Source organism: Atractosteus spatula, chromosome 4 (assembly GCF_055471065.1).
Source record: "Atractosteus spatula isolate fAtrSpa1 chromosome 4, fAtrSpa1.hap1, whole genome shotgun sequence".
Classification (NCBI taxonomy): Eukaryota; Metazoa; Chordata; class Actinopteri; order Semionotiformes; family Lepisosteidae; genus Atractosteus; species Atractosteus spatula.
Window position 1 is genome coordinate 11,492,489 of NC_142709.1, and position 23,272 is coordinate 11,515,760.

At 36.7% G+C, this 23,272-nt stretch overlaps 1 protein-coding gene across 1 annotated transcript in view; it reads right to left on the reverse strand.

The window, feature by feature from the left end:
- tmem131 (transmembrane protein 131) overlaps positions 1 to 23,272 on the reverse strand; it is a 55,705-nt gene that overhangs the window by 9,720 nt on the left and 22,713 nt on the right. The window contains exons 4-24 of the mRNA XM_088913175.1: positions 20,087 to 20,155; positions 11,354 to 11,477; positions 9,545 to 9,661; positions 9,156 to 9,278; positions 8,147 to 8,227; positions 7,515 to 7,665; positions 7,361 to 7,417; positions 7,028 to 7,089; positions 6,821 to 6,929; positions 6,142 to 6,250; positions 5,473 to 5,626; positions 4,355 to 4,525; positions 4,019 to 4,129; positions 3,796 to 3,930; positions 2,659 to 2,763; positions 2,459 to 2,545; positions 1,597 to 1,749; positions 992 to 1,067; positions 787 to 901; positions 504 to 642; positions 86 to 195 (exon numbers count right to left, since the gene is read on the reverse strand). Of these exons, the coding sequence (XP_088769301.1) occupies positions 86 to 195; positions 504 to 642; positions 787 to 901; positions 992 to 1,067; positions 1,597 to 1,749; positions 2,459 to 2,545; positions 2,659 to 2,763; positions 3,796 to 3,930; positions 4,019 to 4,129; positions 4,355 to 4,525; positions 5,473 to 5,626; positions 6,142 to 6,250; positions 6,821 to 6,929; positions 7,028 to 7,089; positions 7,361 to 7,417; positions 7,515 to 7,665; positions 8,147 to 8,227; positions 9,156 to 9,278; positions 9,545 to 9,661; positions 11,354 to 11,477; positions 20,087 to 20,155 (2,358 nt within the window). The remainder of the gene's footprint in view (positions 1 to 85; positions 196 to 503; positions 643 to 786; positions 902 to 991; positions 1,068 to 1,596; positions 1,750 to 2,458; positions 2,546 to 2,658; positions 2,764 to 3,795; positions 3,931 to 4,018; positions 4,130 to 4,354; positions 4,526 to 5,472; positions 5,627 to 6,141; positions 6,251 to 6,820; positions 6,930 to 7,027; positions 7,090 to 7,360; positions 7,418 to 7,514; positions 7,666 to 8,146; positions 8,228 to 9,155; positions 9,279 to 9,544; positions 9,662 to 11,353; positions 11,478 to 20,086; positions 20,156 to 23,272) is intronic.

Here is a 23,272-nt window from a genome sequence, read left to right on the forward strand (position 1 = left end):
ACATTGTAACTTGAACAACACTCCAAACTCTATGAAAATAAAAAGAGAAAAATAATTAAAAGTTAAAACCACAGTCTTATCTCACCTTTCTGTTATTTTTTCAGCAAAAACTGAAGGGTGGGGATACAAAGCTAAAGGTAGAATCTGGATGAAGACTGGAACATCTGCTGGGTTTTCTAAAACAACTTCCTCTTCCTGTGGAAAAGTATGCTTAATAAAATCCATAAATCATCATACACACAATATGGAGTTTAAATTTAGTGTAAATTGCGTTATGAACATTAAATTAAATTAGTAACTCATGTTAAGTATGTCTCCATCCTAAACCACATGCCATAATGTTTTAAAAATAGGTTTACCCCTACAAATTACATCCCCCACCACAAAATAATCTCAGAGCACTAATGTTATCTTGTAATATGAAAATGTATAAGAGTAATAAAAAAACAAGCCATCACAATGAAATATTAAACACCAAATACTGGAAGTAGCTTTGAACTTACAGACGAGCTGTTGGTGTTTGTAAGAGGGAAAATGATATGGCGTGCTGTTTTGATTATTGAAGGCCATATCATCTGTGCAGTTACTTTGACTTCAACATTTTTCTGAAGGTCAGTATCTACTTCAAAGATGGCGTCTACCCTGAGGGACGAAAAAAAACCCAAATACATTTCATAAATCAGCTTAAGGTAGAATTTAAAATTTCTGAAGCACTGTTTAAACATGCTTTGAATAAACATGGGCAGGAAAAAGTGTTATGAGGCATATAAAAACACTACCACTTACTCATGCCTTGAGTTTTCTTTCAGCTCTCGCCACCTTTTGTGAAACGTTTGATGCAAATCGACATCTGCATCCCACACATCTTCTTGCATTGCTAGCCCATGCAGTTTAGATTCAGCTGAAATAAGACAACACGCTTGAAAACCCGTGTGGAGTACACACAAGCACAAAAAAAAACAGGTAAGAAATGTCATACACTTAAACTTACATTTAGATAAAAAAGGTAATCCAACGTAACAGTGATCTCCACACTGAAGACCAGCATCAAAATAAATATTTGCAATCTGTAAAAAAAAAAAAAAGGCATGCAAAGTGACTTCTTGGGCAAAACTTCTGATGTTTAAATTCAAAAAGCAAATAAATCCTTGCATTTATATTGCACTTTTGTGAAAAACTCAACTTCACCAAATGAATTGAGGTAACCCAGGCGGGGATTTTGCCAGAGAACCCCTACTCTTACGGGATGAACAGTGCCACGGGATCTTTGGTGTCCAGGTAATAAGAGCCTTGGATTATCCTCTCATCTGAAGGGCAATATACCCAACAGTACAGTTTTCCTCGTCACCATAGCGAAAGTGGGTTTGAAAAGTCTGGTCCAGAGGAAAGAGTGCCAAATATAGTCCAGGAGCAACCTGATTTCCCTTGGCCTCCCATCCCAGGAGTGACCTGACTTGCTTAGCCTCTAAGGTCAGACAAGACCAGGCTACAAGCCTGTAATGTTCTTACCAAATCAGAGAACAAATCCTTTATCAATAATTTCTTGAAGCATCTTAAAATCTTTCATTCAGCATAAAGCCTACAACTACTACATACCTTAGATTTTCTTCTTGGCTCTAACTCTTCCTTATTATTCTTGAATTTCTTGTAATAAAATCGCACATCCTCCGTAAGAGAACGTATGTGCTGCAGTTTTACCTTCTGTGAGAAGGAACTCATAATGTTAAAACTCTGGTGTACAACTTTGCCCTGTAAAAAATACAAGGAATGAGCTGTTAATTACTCTACAGTCAATACAAAAACTAATTAAGTAAATTCAGATGGCAGTTTCTGACAGCAACATGTTTTCTTCGCTAGTAACAACATATCATACAGCAGTAATTAGTAACTCCTGTACTCAGAAGTGTAAGTGGAAGATGTAAGAAATTTACAAAGAGATGCACACTGAAATTCCCAAATAAAAATGTACACACCCGTTGCACAAAAAGTGCAGCCAACTATAAAAAAAATCTTAACAGTATTTAGTTTTTGTTGAAAAGAATAACATTTCAAAAGTAGAGAGATGTGCAAATGCTGTTAAGGAGGAATTAAATGGTTGCAAAAACTGCACACAAGTATTATGAAATATTAAATTTAGGCATTGCTCTTAAAACGCTGTGATCTGAGGTCTCCAAGCAACGTAAGCATGGTCAAGTAAAAGTTACTACTAAATTAAATTGTTGCAACTTAATTTGGCTTCAGATGAAAGACTTCATTCAGAGGTTAAAATAAAAACACGGACGCCCCTTTAAAATGAACTTCAAACGTATCAGAACAATAGGAGTAAAATCATAAACTAGACTACACAATGGATACAAGGCTGGTCTCCCACCGAACAGCAGATACTAAAATAGCCACAAGACTTTTCTTCACGAGAAACAATAACACTGCGCAATGTAATGGCTCAAAGTGCTCTCACCGGAAAGGACGCTGGAAGAACAATGTGCTTTGGTGAGCTTGTTAACGTGCCCACGGCTATAACACCTTTTACTGGTATGGTTAGGATCTGTGAAGAACAAAAGTTAAGTTGAAAACAATGCACACTACAGAAACTTAACAAAAAAAGGAATACGCACTTATCTGCTTGACATGCTTTCAGTAGGTCATTTAAAAAATTACCTCATAATCCGTTGCGATTTGTATAGCTCCGTCATACACTCCTTCCAATTCCTTAGCTACCAGTGTAACCCTGAATGCTGCATAGTAGCCTGAAGCTAGTATTACCTTTAGAAAGGGAAAATAAGAACTGTCTTACAAAATGCTGCTGATACTGTTGAACCTAAAGTAGAGAAAAATGTAAGTCCTGAATGCACACTGTCTAACCTTGATATGTAATCGTTAAAACTCCAAAGCCTTATAACAGTGAGGGGTACCTCTAAATAAAGTGGTACCTGGTGGCAATCCACATACAGCATTTTAAAATTCTGCAACACATGGCATTATTTTACACATTTCTTTCTTCATGCAAAAAGATTTAGCAGTTTGACAGGTGAAGAGTATAGATACTCAACTGTTAATGTTATTGATAGCAAAGAAAGACCATAAAAATTACTGATCAGTATAAAGAATATTAATAAATTTGAGGAGAATATAAAGATGGCAGTTTTCTTTCATAAATCTTGTAAATAAGCCTTCTTAATTCAATGTCCCCATTAATAAATCAATTTCTCAATTTAATAAAATATTAACAATTAACTATTAGTCACACTGGCAACACTGTATATGCCCTACCATGCCATAACCTGAAAAGTACATAGGAAAAATATATACTTTACTATACTAAACAAATGATTTAAAAATATTAATTTTAAAACCAAATTCATATATTAGGATGAATGCTCTTTTTATACTTGATAAAATGTATAAGTCAGGTTCATTCACTGGTTTCCAAGAAGCATTTTCTAGGTTGAGCTGTTGTGAAGGGCTATATTAAAACTGCCAAGTAATCTGAATTACAGATCAAATGTTGCTATTACCTCAATGAACCATGGGTTTTTAAAAAAAAAAATACCGCTATGGATCTAAATTCATGTAGTTCTTTTCTGTAATAAGAAGGTTTCCACCTGTGAAACTGCTCGTCTGAAATGCACAAGAAAACAATTCTAATTTACATGCCTAATTTTTCTACAAATTGGGGGGGAGAAAAACCTACTCATGACCTCATAAAAAATGTATCTTCTAGCATAATTCTGAGTGACTTCCAAAACAGCACTTCATAAAGGATGCTTTAAACGGGTATCTTTAAAGTGAACTTACAGTTGTCTGATCTGATGCTGTACCGTTTTGCAGCTCACTAATTCTCGACAGGATGGCCGTTTTGTTCCCCTTGTCCGACTTCAACAGCTCTATAGACAGGCTGTCTCCTATGACTTGCCATGACTTTATTGCCAGCTAAAACAAAGAAACCAGAAATCCAATTAGCAAAAAAAAAATTGTGATGCACATTTCAAACAAAAGCTGAAAAAAAGCCTTCCTTCACCTCGATAGGGTTGCTGTTGATGACAGCAAACACAATGCTGCTGAATTCTGTGGCACTGAGCACGCTGAAGTCCAAGTAGTGTTCCTCCTGGCTTGGTGGCAAAACAAGTGGCTGTTTGAGGAAACAAATATTAGAAGAGCACATCTTCCGCAATTTTTTTTTAAAGATTAGAATTTACGCAAACTCAAAATGGTGATATTTTAATGTTTCCCACTTTAGGGCTTATGACCTCTAAACCAGTTAAGTATTTTTTTTTTTTCCAGTCAAGTCACCGGGCTGTTGCCAACATCTATTATGTCAAAGGGGAGAAGCACAGAAGAAGACTCCAGTGCTTACCTCCAAAAACCCCGTGTAAGCCCTCACGGGCAAATGAAACTTCGAGGCATTGGTGACGAGCAGAATGTTGCTGTCTATGTGAATCGACGGTCTGGCAGGTGTGAAGTGTAGTGAAAATATGTATCGGGAGTCGTGAGGTGGAATCGAGATTGGTTCGCTGAAGTTCTGCACCTGTGGCACAAGGAAAACGAGATGTTTTGATTAAATTCTTTCCTGAGAATTAGAAATGAGAACTCGTTTTTCAGGTTGAGCTCGAGGTTAAACATGGTAATTACACTATCACAACGGGGGGGGGGTCTTAATGCCTTTTTGGACAAATTAGTCACTGACTTGGATGATTTTTCATTTCATGCAGAATCTCCATATAAATCAATTCCACGTATAGTCTTTTAGTCAGCACCACAAATATCCTAACATGGCAAAACATCCTCTTCTCAAGTGAATAGCTTTAATCATGAAATAAATGCAGTCAGCCAGTTACTATTTATAGCGTACAGGCTGACCACATTCAACTTCTTCCCAAGGTCAGAGCCAGCTGGAAATTATATTATATTGGAACTGCTGTTTCAATTTTAGCAGGAGTTAATAATGAGAGAGTTCTGAACTTATTGCCCTGTATTATGCGTCTGTGCAACTGGTGAAAATGTTAATCAAAAGCAGCTTTGTGGTTGATCAGAATCGACAACAAAAAGAAAAACAAGAATTCCTCTCTGTGCGTGCCAGGTGAAACTGTTCTTTTATTTCTACCCAAAGAGTAATGATTTGGCTTTATGAGTACAAACACTGGTCCTTTCTTCAGTCTAAAAGGTTATGCACTTCAATCAGTGCCAAAAGCAAGCAATTCTTTCCTGCAGCTATGATGCCTACATTTGAAAACTATGCGCTGATCTCACAAATACTTACATAGCAAAAAAATTCAATTATACATGCAACAAAAATCTTAATATTCTTAATGGTTAGTTCTGAACTATAATAGTAATATATCAACAAATGGAATATAACTGCAACCAAGGTTATAACAACTTCTGTTCTATTAGTTTCTTTACAGGGCAGTTCATTATATTAACAGCTTTCGGAGTGTTAATACTGATTCAACCTTTTTTTATATCATCACTTACACTGAACATGGTTTTTGCCTCGTCAGGTAATGAGACATTATGAACTCGAATGGCAAAGCTGAAGGTATTTGTTAGATAGATGGGCCTTTCCACAGGATCTGTGGGACTATCTCTGATATGGAACAGAGTAGCTGTGTGGTCAAATCCCAGGTACCTAGGCAAGAGAAATATGGTAAAACGAACAAGAAATACAGTCTCCTTTAAATCAAACCTGTTGTAAAAAAGAAACTCAATGTCAATAGATCAGATGAGGGTACTAAACTAATCTTTGAGTACACTTGCAGAATATTCTTCTTTTCAGAAGAAAGGCAGGTTTTGAAGAAACTCAAAATTACAAACAAATGCTCTGGGGTTGTTAATAATGAAAGTTAACTTCCAACTACCTCTCTGGCATATTTCAAATTTTATTTCTGAGCAAGACTTCTCACAGTTGACAAAAATAACATGGAGAAAACGATGTGCTCAAAACTATCTCACACAAAGCATAAATTTTCATAAATTAAAGTTTAATTTTTTCTTTACAAAAAACATCTTGCCCACATAAATTAAAATGCACCTAAAGTAACTGGAAATATAAATCCTCATGTTATGCTTTTTTCCCCTGACACTGGAATAAGTTTACAATATAAGGCAGCCAGAACTTTTTTGCCACTCATTTTTATGACTTACCCTTCTAAAACCTCCGCCTGGTAAGGAATTTCAAGCTTGGAGTAGCTTTTCTCTTTTGCTTTTACAGTTATTTTTCCAGAAAACTGCGATGGTCTTTTTGCTTTTGAAGCTGGGTGGGGGGGAAAAAAATAAATGTACACATTGACTTTCCACACACAAGAACAAAAGATGGTATTCGCTTCAAATTCTGCTTCAAATCCTGCAACTCAAAATTTCAGCTGCAAAATGGACTAAGGCATCAGACCATATTTCAGATTCGATGGTTAATTTCCATCCCTTGGCCCAGTCACACCCAGCCAATGTAGTGGTATGATGCAACACCCAGCACAGTATTTCTGTCACCATGGAAGAGTGCAGTGACACAGCACATTAGAAGCACTCATTGTACTTGCATTCACACAGGAACCCACAACATTGCCATTCGTTTGTAATAATAAAATTCTACAGAGAACTAATACAATTGTTTTTAATTTTTAACAGTTCCCCACAGGGTTAAAACACTGGTCATCGTGAAGCTTAATTAACTAAAGGGGATGAAGCTGGACAATCAGGGAACTCTTTACAAGGTGGAGTTTAATGGAGTTTCCACATCATGGAAAAAAAAAGTCACATTCTGGTTAACAAGAACAAAGTATACGACTACACATTTCACAATCATAAAATATCAATAAGAACTTACCATCAAAACTAATACTTGCAACTTTGGTATATTTGCTCTCTCCAGCCTTTAATGTGACTGGCTTAAAATCTATCGAAACAGCTTCATTTGATGGTGTTGGTCTAACACTCTGCAAAACCAAAGATTTAAAAAAAAATTGGCAATTTTGTCCATACCAAACTAGATCAAGACAAAAAACAAGTACAACTGAAGTATGGAGTAACTTACTGTTATTGGTACATCTTTTGTTCCTGAATTTAGAAGATGTAGATTTAACTGTTTTGGTAGATCTGTAAGAAACAATTTATATTAAAAAAATCCATGCAAATCTTAAAGTGCTTAGTGCTAATAAAGAAAAAGAAACTGCAGAAAAAACCAAGTTTACAGTTCCCATTGAAACACACAAATTAAACAGATACAAAATATTTGGAATTTCCATCTTGTCTCTCTCATTTTGGTGAGGACCTTGAACTGAAGTCTTTGATATCATAATTAATACTAAATGATATCAAGAGTTATAGATTTTTTAAGATGCTCCTAACTTTACAATAGACACCCTACCTTGCGATCGTAATGTGCCAAAGTCTAACATTTCTATTGACGAATATATACCAGGTTCTGCAAGAAAGAAAAACATTTATGCATAAATATTTTTTGCTGTGCAGTCAAGAAACCTAAAGGGCTTTGGCAATATGAAGAACTCTCAGAAACATACCTGCGGTCACCTCAACCTCCACTGGGAGTATAATGAACTCATCATCATTGGAGGCATTTGTTTTTATCCTGATGAAGGCTGTGTGATTATCAGCGTCTCGTGATGAAAAGCTAGCTCTCATCACTCCTTTTGTTTCAAAAGGTGGTATTTCCTTCATTGAACCGAACAAAAATAAATATACAGAATCACACAGATGTAGGCTTTTGATTATTTTGATAATTACACGGGGCATCTGCATACTGAAAACAAGACTTTGATTCAACAGTATAAGGCAGGGACTTGAAAAAAATCTGGTTCCATTAGTTCAGACTTGTTCCACATTGATCGCCCTCTAATAATAAAAGACTGAACAGGGAACTAGAACCAGAAATGAACTGGATGGCCTTCTCTTTTAAGATGTACACTGGTGCTGTCGAAACAGTGTCACTTCCTTACTTAAGGAAACTGCAGACCAAGCCAATAAATACTAAAGGGGTCACATCTGCAGTTTAATCGCCATAAACAAAACACTAGTGCAAGAATTGGATTCTGGTATTTCAGTCAAAACTGTGGTGTAAAGCTTATTAAACAGACTAAAAGCTATGAAAAGATTTTAGAGGACAAACTAGAAGCAGTGAAAACCAGATACACACCCACAATTTCCTGGTGCCACCTTGCTGTCCTGTAGGCAGCTCCAGATGAAGGTCACCACCACTTGAGTACATTTCTACCACCTGTGGAAGAGTAATACAACCCCCAAATCAGACCAGTGTCAGGAAGACTTCGACAGCTAAAGGCATTTTCTTAGAGATAAATAGAAGGAAAATTATACACGGCCACCACCATACACATATGATATTTCAAGTGGGTTGCTGCGTCAGCATGCGTAGGCTGCAAAGGAATGGGTAAAGGTTTATTCCATGCTGAAAAGAGAAGAGACACAACGTTTTGGCTGTGGAGCCTTCTTCAGGTGTCACTCCTGGAATAAACCTTCACCTGTCCATATGATAATTCTATGGTTATAGGGTCTCGGCATTAAATCAAGTTGTATTTTTATTATTCCATATTTCACATGGTGTGAAGACAGACCACAGGTAAAACATTTTGGTACTTTTAGATTTCAGAACTGGTATACTATCCTTTAAAAATGTAATTTTACATTGTGGGGATGTCTCCATACAGTCCTATGGAAGTTACAATTTTTGTATGGGCATTGTTCCAATTTTGTCCTTGCATAGTAGGACAGTGATACACAAACAGGACAGCAAGATAATGAATTCTAACTTATTTGGATTACGCACTTTACTAGGTTGCAAACAAATTCATTGCAATGGTACGGAGTCATTATAAATGCCCAGACTCCTGACCAGCACTGCCCTATCTTTTACATGCAGGCAAGGAACACTGCAGTTCAGGCACAAAGCACTGGCACTACGCCTTAACATAAGGAAACTTCAAAATACTGACGCAGAGCTAGTGTGGAAATCTAAATTACCTATAGGCTGCCAGGGATTTGAAACTATAGCAGCATATTTTAAAGCTATGTGGCAGATATGACAAGAAGAGTGATAAATCTTCAAATTTAAACTAAGAAAATGGTCAATTTTACATTTTAGCCCCTATTACATTAAAAAATCCCTTAATATAACAGGCACAGGTTACCTGCAGTGGTTCGCTGTGTGGGTTGTGTATATTTATTAATGGTGAAAAGCTGCTATTTACAGGAACCCTTGCCCCAATGAATGGACGCAGTCTGTAAGGGTTAGGTATGCCAACACCAAACACCTGAGAGACAAAACCAATAGGTTACGAATCTTTCAGAAATGAATACTAAATGACACTATATTTACCTTTATCGCATAAACACATTCAGTTCATTGTGGTTGAGCAAAAAAGTAAACAACAAAATCTATACATACAATATAAAGGCTTTACATGATCGCTTAAGTGTTAAAACACAATGTAAAAGCTGTTCTATAATTATCCTTGCAGGAATTTAAGGTCACATTTTACATTCCAAGGAGTCAGAGAACAAGCATCTCAGCACGTACCTGGTATGTAAACACTCCGTGATGTGATGTATTAATAAATAAGGTATTTTCTACATTCCCAACTACTCGTGCAAGAAACACGACGTCGAAAGATGTGTTTCCACCTGGAGGAATTATCTACAACAGAAGGCAACACGGTGGTGGTTTGAAACAGTTGAAATACCAAGGAAAAAATCAGGTTTAAAAGGGAGCACAGAAACCATGCTGACAGACTGGAAAAGAGAACAACTCTACAACTGAGGCTTGAATTTCCTCATTATTTAAGCTCCAGTAAAGGAAAGGTAATGGCACTTGTGCAGAGCATGCATATACATTTGTTTTAAAGGTATAACTCCCTATCCCATAATAATTCAGTATTTTAGTCTGGGGTGCAGAACAGCATTTCGAACAAAATTGAAACGCTGTATACAATATATACTAAGAAAAACCAGCAGCAGCCATGAATTAGATTAGAGCTCCTCACTCCTGGCTCTGGGGAACCCACACTCCTGCTGTTTTCAATGAAGCAAGGTCTTTACTTAAATTAATCCACAACTGAACCGGCAGGTTGCTTCATTAGAACCTTTGCAAGTTTTTGTACTTAAAGGATAGTGATTTTAAGTTCAAGAACTGCCACAGTTAAAGGGCAGCCTCCTACATGTATAGGAACTAAAAACAAAGATTTCACATGAAATCTATTATTAGGCGTTCAATAATTTAACTGAGAGCTCATGTGGAACAAAAACCAACATGTGTGAGAGTCCCTAGGACCAGGAGTGGAAACATATAAATCAACCAGATAAATCATATCAAACTCGTTCTCTACGAACAGAGAAGGTTTCTTATTTTGTAAATGACCTCTGATACGGTTTCCTACAATTATCTATTCTTTCATCTCAATACAGCTATTGTTATGTAATCTATTCCTTCTCAAAAACTCAAAAACAAACTGAAGGACAGGAACAAAATACACAGGAGGAAATAATTGTTCAAGTCATATGCTGCAAGAGATGTTTAAATTGGGAAGCATGTGTATTGCCTTTTCAAACTGCTGTGACAGTGGCACAGCAACAGCTTGCCTCTTCAGAAAGACCTTCATTTTTACAAAAATGCTAATACTTTAAGAAAACCACTGCATTGATGGATGTTACACTAGAACGTGCTTGTAACCAGATCCTCAACAATAAATAGTCTTGTACTAAACTTAACCTTTCCTGGAAAAAAATACAGAACTAGGAATGCTGTTAATAGTAAAAAAAAAAACTGCAACCTAGAAAAGCATTTTCCTGATTCATTAAGCCCCCCCAAGATGTTTACAAAAAGTTAAAAGCTAAGAGCTGACCATAGTTGTAGGTCATATAATTCCCTCAGGACTTCAGCACAGGCCCAAATGATAGGGTTGTCAAAGACGGGTGCATCCCAGTGCAATTCGTAATGTTAAGTACATTTTCCTGTAGCACATGGGCATCAAATGCATTGTTCAGTGAACTTACTACCTTAGTACCTAAAGAATGTCATTTATATTTAGATATTAAAGTATCATAAAGGAAACTAGTGTTCTAATGCTAACGGCCATCTTCAATGTGACATGGATAATACAGCAAAAACTCCCACAAAACGTGCAGGACACTGCTTCAAAAATAAATGAGGCACAGCAAGTCTTTAGAGAGAAATTAGCTTGGCTAATGAAAGTGCAGTTCAGTGAAATTAGCTTTGCTAATTTCTCTAAACTACAAAGAATTTGGCCAAACTCCACTTTTTAAAATGCATTTTGTAAGTTTCAGCTCATGAGTTTAACAGAACAGTCAACCAAGAAATAAAGAAACTCACCCTATTTTGAAAAAAAGATGCATGGAAGTGGGATGTTGTTGCTGATATTGATACTAAAATGATAGTTTCTTCTGAACTAGGATTGTGCAAGTAAACTTTTTCCATTTTGGGCATCCCAACTGGCCTGCAAAAGTGAAAAAAACAATTAAATCAATAGCATGAAGCCAAGTTAGCTTAATAAAATATATCCTGAAATTCAGTTAAACAAGAACTAACAACAAATGGAAGAATTACTATTTTCAAAGTGCATGAGATTATAAAATGTTGAAATTAAATCTACTGCAATGACTTCCTCATGGAAATATGTTTTAAATATGGGGTGCTAGGTTTTATCATCAGACAACGCAACAAGCAGAGATGAGAGAGAATATCTGATTTTTAAACAAGATCAGTCCATCAATGTTCTTCAAAACTCTACAAAACCAACGAATTGCCTAATGACAAACTTAGCGGAACTCCACAGTCTCATTTTCCATCAAAACCTAAGAAAAGTGTGCACTGACTGACTATTTATAACGTTCACATTAAATGCAGAAACTATTGGTTGCATGGAATAAACTAAATGCACCAGCATACTGAGTAATACTCCACAGTGTTCTACAGATCTCAGGATGTAGTACAGTAAAGACAAGCTAGAAAAGAAAAATGACCTATATCCAAGACAGCTCTCTTATACCATTTGTACATATCGAATGTAAAGTCAGGATAATGTATAAGAAAACACTGAATATAACTGGTAATGCAGTCAAACAGCATGGGGGTGCAGTGGTTAGCACCGCTGTCTTAGTGCTGGGGGCTTGGATTCAATTCCTGGGGTGCTACTGTATGTTCTCACCTTTGGGTGCTTCAGTTTCACAAATATCCCAGAGCCACTTGTTCCAGAAGCCAAATTAACCTACCGATATGTCTTTGGACTGTGAGTCATAAATACAAACATAATCGTAACTACCGACGACATAAGTCATCATAAATACTGGGTTTGGGAGCACAGATAACATTTCAATCACAAAGAACGAGAATTACTGGTTTTCTAAGGTATACTTTAGGGATGAGTGGTACACAATCACAATACTTACAGACTAAGTACAACTATGAGATTGAATCAGTTTGATGTAAATTTATTTGTAACATTATTGAAACTCATCATATGACATGAAGCATTTTTACTGACTTTTTCTTTGTGGTGGGAAGTATATTGCAAAATATTCTATCGGAAACGTGGGTGAACATGACATAAGGTACAGTTTATTTAGTACTCCACCAAGTCTGGGACATTGGCAGTAAACTGTGATGGGGTTATAAAGAGGGCATTATACAGAAGGATGGTATATTTTATATGTAGGAACAAATCTAGTCCAAATGAAAGACAAGTATTATATGAGGGTAGTGTTATAAATTAAATAAAATGTTCCCTTTTTTGAATTTCATCATTCTAGCTTCTAGCTGATCATTCTACTATATGTTTCTAGTTGAAGATGAACGTCATGAAACGTTAAAAAGTGACAGAATTTGTGAACCAGCAGATCATAGACCCAGCCATGTAAAGAACAGAAGTAACTAGTTTCTGTTGAACTCCACCTGCAGTAATTAATGGAAGCAAAAGTGAATGGCACTACATTCATCGTGTTGGCCCTCCTTTGGGTTGATCCCAATGTGACAACATTCCAAAAGTACAACCCAAATCCTCACGTACATGAATCATAAAGCCAGATGAGAATGATGACATGCAACAATACGCTACCTGCCACATCTAAACCTCTTTGAACATCTGTGGGATGACTAGACTGGCGTGACCTCTGAGGTCAACAGACCATCCTGCTCCAGGTTCTGTGACAGCTTTGGCATACATTCCCACACCATGCGCAACATATTTGTTGCATCAACATATAGCGTGAATTGCTTGTAGTAGCTGCAGCTTTCACATTAAACCCTTTGTTCATGACAAATGTTATAATTACTAACAATAATAATTCCATACACTTATATACCACTTTTCTGGACACTCCACTTAAAGCACTTTACAGGTAATGTGGATTCCCCTCCACCACCACCAATGTGTAGCCCCACCTGGATGATGTGATGACAGCCATAATGCACACAGTACGCTCACCACACACCAGCTATCAGTGAGGAGAACAGAGTGATGAAGCCAGTTCATTAATAAGCCAGGGATTATTAGGAGGTCATGATTGGTAAAGGCCAGGGGGAAATTTGGCCAGTAACACCCCTACTCTTTTCTAGAGTCAAGAGTCAGGTGTCTCGGTTTTACGTCTCATCCAAAAGATGCCACCTTTTACAATATAAGGTCCCCTCACTATACTCGGGCATTAGGACCCACACTGACCGCAGGGTGAGCGGCCCCTACTGGCCCACTAACACCTCTCCCAGTAGCAGTCTTAGTTTTTCCCAGGAGGTCTCCCACCCAGGTACTGACCAGGCTCACACCTGCTGAGCCTCAGTGGCCTGCCAGTTGTGAGTTGCAGGGTGATATGTCTGCTGGGCATACCAAATGTTAATCAGCAGCATGACTTTACCAATGTCTAAAACAAAATTACTGCACCTGCTACAAAAACTAAAAACTCCATCTTCCAGAAAACATTTCTTCTACTACACCGAAAATAAAAATGCAAGCAACTATGGAGGAACAAAGCCAACATATTTTTACCTTTGAGAATGTGTTGGACATGTCGGAGTATTAAAAGGCAAGAACATTGCTTGATATGCAGTTTCCTATATATATTCCATAGACATATAGTCATTAGTGTTGCATTTGACTTTTATGACAAGTCACTGTCCACAAACAAGGCCATTTTTGGACAAAGCATTTTCAAGCCGGCCTTCCACTGTTATTATAAACTTCATCTGCATCTTTTAATTCTGCACTTGATAAGAAGGAGACTCAAAGGCCTCATACAGAGAAACCATGTGACCAATAAACGTTATTCAGTAGTGGACTAGTATTCCCTGTAGGCACTAATATTCTACTATGATTCATGACCTTACAACATTCTACTACAAGAACACAGGAAAGGTTACAAATGAGTGAAGACTGTGTCTACCTAACCTGTTTGTTAGGAGCTATTTGATCCAAGATAGACATGTGCCACAGCATATGAGAACATTTGGTTTAACTACACTAGAATGTTGGATGAGTCTGGCACCCTAACTATCCACAGGTTTCTCCTGATAACATTGATGTTGGCGAGTTCATAAGCACACAGCAACCCTATTCTACTAGGTTATCTCAAAAATGATTCTTAATCCAGGCCTAGTGAAACCTTTCCAAAGAGCCAGCTGTTGTTTTTTCTTCAAGCTATTAAGACTCCACACAGATTTCCCACTTCAACATAGACTAAAACCTACCACCCAGAAAAACCTCATAATAGGCTGACTGACTTGTGCGTTTAAGTTATTTTGGTATGAGACACTGCCACATTACTGGAAGTACATCTCCTGAAGATCAGGTTGTATCTCCTTTGTCATTACACAAACCTTTAGCAGCCATTTATGAAGGGTAGAAGAGGGTCTAAAATTAAACTGCATGGTTTGCCGACACTGCGAACCAGGAGAAGTTGGTTGTATGCAATCAATTCAAGTCTAGATTTAAAGTGATTTAAAGATTTAAAGATTACAAGCAAGATAACACATTCAACACCTTTTTTTTTTTTAAAAGGTCCTGAAAATTGCCTCCCGTGCATTGTTAATGTCACTTTGCATAGCTGCAAACGGGCAGGCTACTTTAAATCCAAATATCTAGAATTCATATAAGACTTCTCCTAAAATACTACTTTAATGACGAATCAATTTTGCGAGTATGAACACAGCAATTCAGAATACTCTGCCAACGCTGAAAATGAATTCACAATAAAAAATGACAAAGAGCATCTTTTCTAACGCAATGTTAACACTCTACCTCATGACATGACATAGATCAGCAGATATCGGATAGGGCTTCAAAATGGGATGCAAAACCTTTCTAATCTTGCATAACTAATCAGTATCAGATTAATGGGGAACTTTAAAATTGAGTAAAAAGAGGTTCAACTACCTGTCAAATTAAAAAGGGCACTGAACAGCATAATTGTGCTGTTCTTTTGTGGCAGGCCATGTAAAACAGTAATGGCTACCAAAGGCAACATCTTGGATCAAAAATCCAAATAAGAGCAGTCAGAGTATTAAAACTACTGTTCAGCGTGCTCAACAGCTAACAAGTTGTATTAATGTAGTTAACAATTAATATAGTTAATTTATAATCATTTAAATTTACAATAACTGTATAATAATGCTGCATTCTTGAAGCTTCTTGTGCTAGAGAGACAGTAATGAAGGCAGGGAGTGTTGTATTAATTATAAAAAAGGAAAGTAAGCAAAATTCGAACACAACAGAGCTGACAAACTAACATAAGGTCACAGGCTACTGTAATATGTGATGGATGGATTTTAGCAAACCTTTGTTCATTGTAAGAGGTAACCACAGAGACATAATACTTCACACTAGGATTTCACTTGGGTACAGTTAAAACGCAACTTTAAAGTAACATCAAGACCCATTAAAAAGAATGGTATATACAGATCAGATTTTCCAACATTCAATGTTTAGAGGAGGATAATGATAAGAATTAGTGTAAATATGAAAATCATTTTTCACTCTGGTACATTAAAGCTGTGATTTAAAAATCTGATACAAAAACCTACATAGATAAGATAGGCTTTTGCTATGAGAAAAAAAACAGGAAATGATTTTGCATAACATCTTGCAATGAGCACTTCACATTCTACTACACATGATTTCAAAATATCACATGCAGCCTTATTTCAAAATTTGAAGAGAATGGGACATATGAGATTTGACTGTTTTTTAATCCTTTTCACACCCCTTAGTATATAACTAAAGAAAAAAAAAAGACTGTGGTCAACTACTTAAATATTATAACTGCATTTTTTTCCCCATTATCAGCAGTGATCTATAATAGGTCACATATATGGAAATGTACTACAAAAAAAAGTCTACATACAGAAGCATCTCTTTTACAGCAGCAGTAAAAAGCACAGAGAATAGGAACATCCCCCATGCACTTACTAAGCTCAAATGCTAGGTTTAGGCTATACCACGGACAAACTCCGAGTTGGGAAAGTAAAATGAAATGCATTGGAAGTACTTCTTTATTGGGCGCACTGATACAAGAGCAGTATTTTTTGTATAAGCTGCATTTGCATTAGCTTATGTAAGGGGCAGGCAAAATGGCACAAAACAGCCATTGCATCTGCTACATGCAGTCAGGGGGAGGGTTCTAAAAAGAAAAGTTTTCTTTGCAGTTTTACAGTGCTATTATTGGTTTTGCCTTGCTGCTTGTTTCAGTGTGTTAAGGTATAAAATATTATCTTGGTGAACTTTATCCTGTAGTCTGCAATGTACCTTTCAGTTAAAAGTCCCTTGTGAACTTTCCAGTCACCTGTGAGCTCCAGCGTTTGAAAACTGAAACCTTTTCTTATTCCACAAGAACATGCAGACGTGCCAACAGCTTTATGACTTCACAAGCATTCTGCTGTGCCAGTAGTTTTCAGCATATCGTTTAGTTGAAGAATAATCAAAAGCCTTAGCTCCTAGACTAAATGAGCTTTATCATGGCATTGTCCAACACGTCTTCTTTACAGACTGTCAGGATTTTAGGTTAAAATTAAAACAAAAGTTAGTGTACCCGTTGCACTGCCAATACTTGCTTCCTACTGCACCACCCTGATTAAAAGGCTGAATAAAAAGCCTGCTCGTGGCTAAGAAAAATGTCCCGTAATGGGAATTTATAACTGCTGATTATATATTCAAGAATTTAAAGAAATTCATATCTATTTTTACATTTCATACGGGGGTTAGTCAAAATTTTGTCGACATGTATAACTGCCAATTATTTTACTAAAGTTTTGTTTTCTCCTCCACAGCTGGTGAAGGATTGTAGGTAACCGTTAGAAACTTTGACAGTTTGTTACAAATTGATTACATGGGTTACTGTGACAAAAAAGGTTTAAAACGAAAACATAAATATCAAAGTTGTCAACAGCATTTTGACTAACCCTGTATATATGGACATATATATAATTTTTATTTAAGCTGTATAACATTTTAAAAACAAACATATAGCAAACAAATACATCAATTATAAAAATATTATCTTTCATATTGTATACAAAAGCATTACATATACACATTTGAAGAAAAACTTATTCATTAAAATGCCTTAGGAGGATGATCCTCAACAGTAGTTCTTAATACTGCAATTGTTTTTGAAAAACAATCTGGGCATTCTCTGAATTTCTTACATAAAAACCTAAGAATTGATCACCAATATGTTGAATAAAAACTTAAAATTAGTTAACATCCTTTTAGAGGCACGCACACGGACACAAGTCTAATAAGCAGTGTTGACGTCCATTTGATTTTTAATGTGATTTATTTAATTAGAACTTCTAAGTTACTCAAAAGGGCATCAGGTTTTTCAACAAGAACTGGAGAAGTTTTAAACTATACAATTTTTATGCTTCACCCACACTACCAAACTTCCGTTAGTCTAGAAACCACAACCAAGGCTTAAAACACAGTTTCAACAATACGTGTAAAGTCTACTTCCTTCAACTTTATCTTCAGAAGATTACTGAACATTGGGACTTGAAAATCATAACTGAAAACAATGTGCTGGACATTTCAGTTTACGTCCATCAAAAATCAGATTTGCCACTCAGAATGTTTCTCTTGTATTAAAAAAACATTAAGAGAAGCAGGAACATACAATGTAAATTTCATAAACAGTTTAAGAGGCAGTCTTAACTAGTTATTACAAGGTTATTTTCACAAATGCTAACTGTACATCTCCTGAAAAGATAATACAATGAATAAGACATCGCATCGAAAGCATTTTGTGGAGTATTTCCACAGATACTCCATGAGGTTCCAGTTGCAATGACCGTACTGCTGCATTATAGAAAAGGGGGCACATATCAAATAAGCACTGGGTCAAGCAGAATAAGTGTGAAGCGCAGATAGTGACTTATACAAACTTTGCAATACTCCAGCTGAGCTTGAACAGAAGCTTGTGGTGCTCAGGAACAGCTGTATGTTCCCTGTGGTTTCCAAGGCTCCACAGAGTTGACATACAGTATATGCTTGTATGTATCAGATAAACTGCACACCAGCCTGCCTAAGCACACTACAAGGGGCTTGCATCCCTTTTCCATACACAAAAGATGTTTTCTTGTTCCAACGGCTGCTCTGTGCCCAAGAGTGCTTGATAATTCAGTATAAGCCCAAGACATTCAAGTCAGGAAATTGCTTACTTATTTCCTGATAAGATAAGACCAGTTACCTATAGTGGTCCCATAACACAACATGCTCAATTATAAGAACACTAAGAGAAAACCAAAAAGAACACTAACAGTTAGAGTTAAGACAGATGAGTCATCATAATGACTACCTTTCACAAAGTTTATGTAACCATCATAAACTTAAACACTCAGAATAACAGCTTATTAGTTCTCTTATTCCACTTTTTCAGCTGTATGGTACGAAATGTCCTGCAGTATGGAATAACTGTCTTTCAGTGAAACAAAAAGCCAAGATGCTGGGACTCTTGAGGATGGTTTCTAAGATAGTGGGGCAGCCACTTGAGCAGAGCTTTCAAACTGCTTACATTAAGCGTGTTTTAAGACAAGCTGTAACTCCTCTGATCCCTGAAATGTTCTGCATGAGGAACACCAATACCTTCAAAAACCTTAATTAAACTATTCAATAAATGAGTTCACGATGAGTGCAAAGTAAAGGAGTATTGGTTTAGAGTGCAATTATAGGGGCATAAGGTAGCTGTGGGGAAGTAATCACTGTGTGTAAAATATGGCTGCTTGGTTGAATGCAAAACATTTCTGAGAAAGTAGAAGTATTATTGTATTGTATAATAATATTTCCTTTTCTGATCACCTGACGTTTCTTTCTGACATTAATATTAGTGTCTTGAATATAAAAAAAATGCCAGCACTGCTTTAGGCACATTAATGCCTCAGAGTTATGTCCCTCTGTTCGCAATAGCAGTACAACACAGTGACTGCTCCTACCAATCTGTCAGAAAAACGTCAAGAAATACTTTACCACAAATGTAAGACAGACCTGGATGACTGCTTGTTATTTTGTAAATGGAAAAAAATCTCACAGATTTAAAATGTTTACACAGAGACATAAAAAACCTGCTATAAGCCAAATGGTGTACAGCCTCCATCAAAGAATCGATTCTAATGCAAACTACTTTAAGAATAAGAAATAGCTTAGGGACAAATGAGAAGCTCCCAAAACATGTGAACGACTAAATAAAACTGCTAAAATACTCCTACCAATATTACCAGAACTATACTGCTGTGCAAAAGCAGAAATTTAACTGCATATTTAACCAAAAGGAACCAAAAAGATATTCTAATGTGCCTAGAAGCTCATTTATATGAGGGATTTACTGAAGCAATTACCTCGTTCAAGCTACAGCCGTGTCAGACCTGGGACCTAAACTCATAACCCTAGGAGAGACCAGAGACCTAAAAATGACCCTAGGCTACTACCTACAATTTAAGACTATAGAAAGTAAAAAAAAAACAAGCCAGTAGTGCCAGAAAACGAAGAAGGAATAATTCTAAAGGAAATGTGCTGGAAGCCAAACCACCGCCTAGGTCCACAGAAATGAAAAGGAGAGACCGAGTACTCACTGCTCGTGGAAGTCCAGCATCGGTGGTTCAAACCGTATCGGTCTGCAATTCCCCCGGTGCAGGGACGCACTACAAGAAAAAGGAAAGTTCTGGTAAAACAGCAGCACCAAGTAGCACAGATTTCTTCTCCTCATTGTTTTGCTTCTGTGTTCCATCTGCTGGGTTTACAGGTGTAAGCAGAGCACAGAAGCACAGGGGAGGAACCTACCAGACCTGCCTGGCAACTATAGGTATCTTATTGCATTTATTCAGATTTCTGTTTTTTCCTAAACAATATGCAAAAGACCTCTTTGTGTCACAATCATAGGGGATGCAGAGCGAAACAGGAGGGGAGAAGGCGTGTGATCAGAAGTTTTTATTACTTCCATATGAGAAAAGCATGGCATTAGTACCATTTGTACCGACCTCCTCCAACATTTCTTCATTTCACAACATCAAGTTAGGACTCAAATGATGTTATCCTACATCGATTTACTTATTCATTGTGCACAAGGAGAGAGAAGTTAGCAGCGTTTCAATTTTATTCAGCAGAATACAAATGAACAAATGAAATGGCAGAGGGCCTGCACTGAAGACCCAAGTCCTCCCATGAGGACTTATTGAGAGCTTTGCTCAACTTAAGCTGTGCCAACTACTTCCCCCAAGGCACATTCACCAGGAACAAGCAAGAGAAAACCCTCTACAATATATGGCCACCGTTCAACTGTGTTCCAAATACAGAATGACACACCCCTACTGAACAGCCAATGAAGGACCTTCTATTAATAGGTACAGTCACAAAATATATATAAACAGGTTTGCAAAAAATGTTAATATCTCTGTGCTCCTATGCACAGATCACTTTTGTGTTGCTCATGTAAATGAGTCGTTTCCACTGTCATGCAAAGTATGTCGTCTATTGTAGGAAAGCACATTAAAAAGGACATGAGATGAGGCACCCAAGTATAAAGATAAAAAAGGAATTTTGCTTCCAACTTACCCAACAGATACACAAAAAAGTATATGGAGGAATAGGGCTTTTTCCAGGCTGCTACATAACAGAAACCGAGTATGAAGAATATATTTTTTTAATTTCTTAAACAACTGAATCACTTTCTTGAAACATTATCAAAGCTTACAAATCCACAAAAGGGTTACACTTTAAAGCTACTTTTTTAATATTCCATTTTTAAGTGTCTTCAATCCATTATCTTAGTAAGCAAATAGACATCTCTATTGCTCACTTCTTTGTATTGCTAATAAGAAATATCGTTATAAAATATTTGTGGTCTATAACCTTCCATTAGCCTTTATAAATTTCTACACTGTATACATAAAACCTATACTTATATTGTTTACTATAAAACAATCTGCCACATTTCCAGTGTTCTAAGATACACATGGTTGACTAATTTTCAAGGCGTATTTTAATCTCATAACCCATCTCAGTTATTTTATAAAGAGTAAACTGACATGCACAGAAAAGAAATCACACAAAAGGTAGATTCTACTATAACCCTGATACACTGCAGTACCTACACTAAAAACGGACTCAAATTGGACAGTTTTATAAAAGAAAAAACTGATAAGTTCAATAACATGGAGCCAAAATTCACAAGTTCCACAAAATGAATTTCACAAAGCTCTGCGCTTCAGCATTCCTTTGCATACATCCACTAGTTTAAAATACTTCAAACCATGTGCTCAAACAGACTAGCATGTTGTCAAAAATAAAGGTTAATAAAAGGATTCAAAATAAATTCAATGTGAAGGTTTCACATGCAGAATGTGGTGTTGTCGTTTGCCTCTCACGTACAACTTGATCATTACATTTTACACAGTGAAGAGCCTTCCGCTCTCCTCCCTAATGCCAGTGACTCACTCACCAGTGTTTTGTGCACACACAGCTTTATTTCTGTAGGACAGTCTCAGTGTTTGCACTGCAGTGAGAGCAAGCGAGTGTGAATTAAAACAAAGCTGGTTTCCGAAGGTGTCAGGAATTTCACAAATTATTTTATTACACTACATCAAATAATTTAGAAGAAAAAAATTGCCTTGGGGCTGTGTACTGAGGTGCTTTTAACCTTCTCCGCTCTATACTTCCACTCAATAATTCTTCAACATAAAAACAATGAATTACATTTAACTAGGAATGAATTTTTTCATCATCCTTTTTACAGAATTCATTTGGATTGAAGGCATTTTTATTAAATTGATGTAAATGAACTGGAATTCTGTAATAACTCTATAATAAATTAAAAAACATACTTCACGCTTACACTGCAACAAGCTGAAGCACTGGCATCTCTGTGTGAAAACCAATCGCAAAAGTGACATGGAACTAAGAATTCAAGACGTATGCGGTTTTCAATACATTTGGGGTTTCACTGCAAGATTGGAATAACCAAAGTATAGTCCATTTCGGCTTTTCTTCACCTCTCTGACATCCAGAGACAGGATAATGGATTATTGCTCTTTATTATGATAGTGCAATAAACATTCTCAATTCAGAAATATAGGGAACAGTTCTAAAGTCAAAGTTCTCTGTTCTGGTTTAGTGTCTCTTTAATAATCTGTTATTTTTTATTTCAGCCTAAAAAAATTCACACTGGAAGTATATATTTTTTTAAGTATAATTACTTCACACAAGCAGTCAAAGACGTTTTGTCATTTGTCTATTTTTTCTGCACATTGATAGGCATTAAGCCTCATAACTTTTGAACATAAAACTTCAAAGGGTTTATAAGGAATCAGAGGGTTATTTGCTTGAGCACCAAAATGACACCATGACATCGTGTTCCAGAGTGGCACCGGATGCCATTATAATAGTATAGCCTTTGTACAGTTTGTAAGAGGTCCCGCCATCGCACAGAAGTGCAATGCGGACTTAAATACTGCTGCTAGCAAATCAATTTCCTGTGTGCAGCCAAGAAGAAAGTTCCAACAGTTATCCCCTTTAATAATACATGAAGTGAAAAGCTTAAATATCGAACAGCCAACTCAAAAAAGGCAAACCCAAAAAATAAACTTCGGAGCCAGGAACCAAGGTCACTGGTTCCTGCTTTTACAGGTTCCTTATTCACAGCTTTTATGTCTTCATTATTAATGCAGCTCAGAACACCTGGGCAATCGGAAACACCTGTCAGCCCCTTGTCCCATGCTTATGCTCCCTTGAATTGTGGGGGAATGAACACAACTGACACTGTT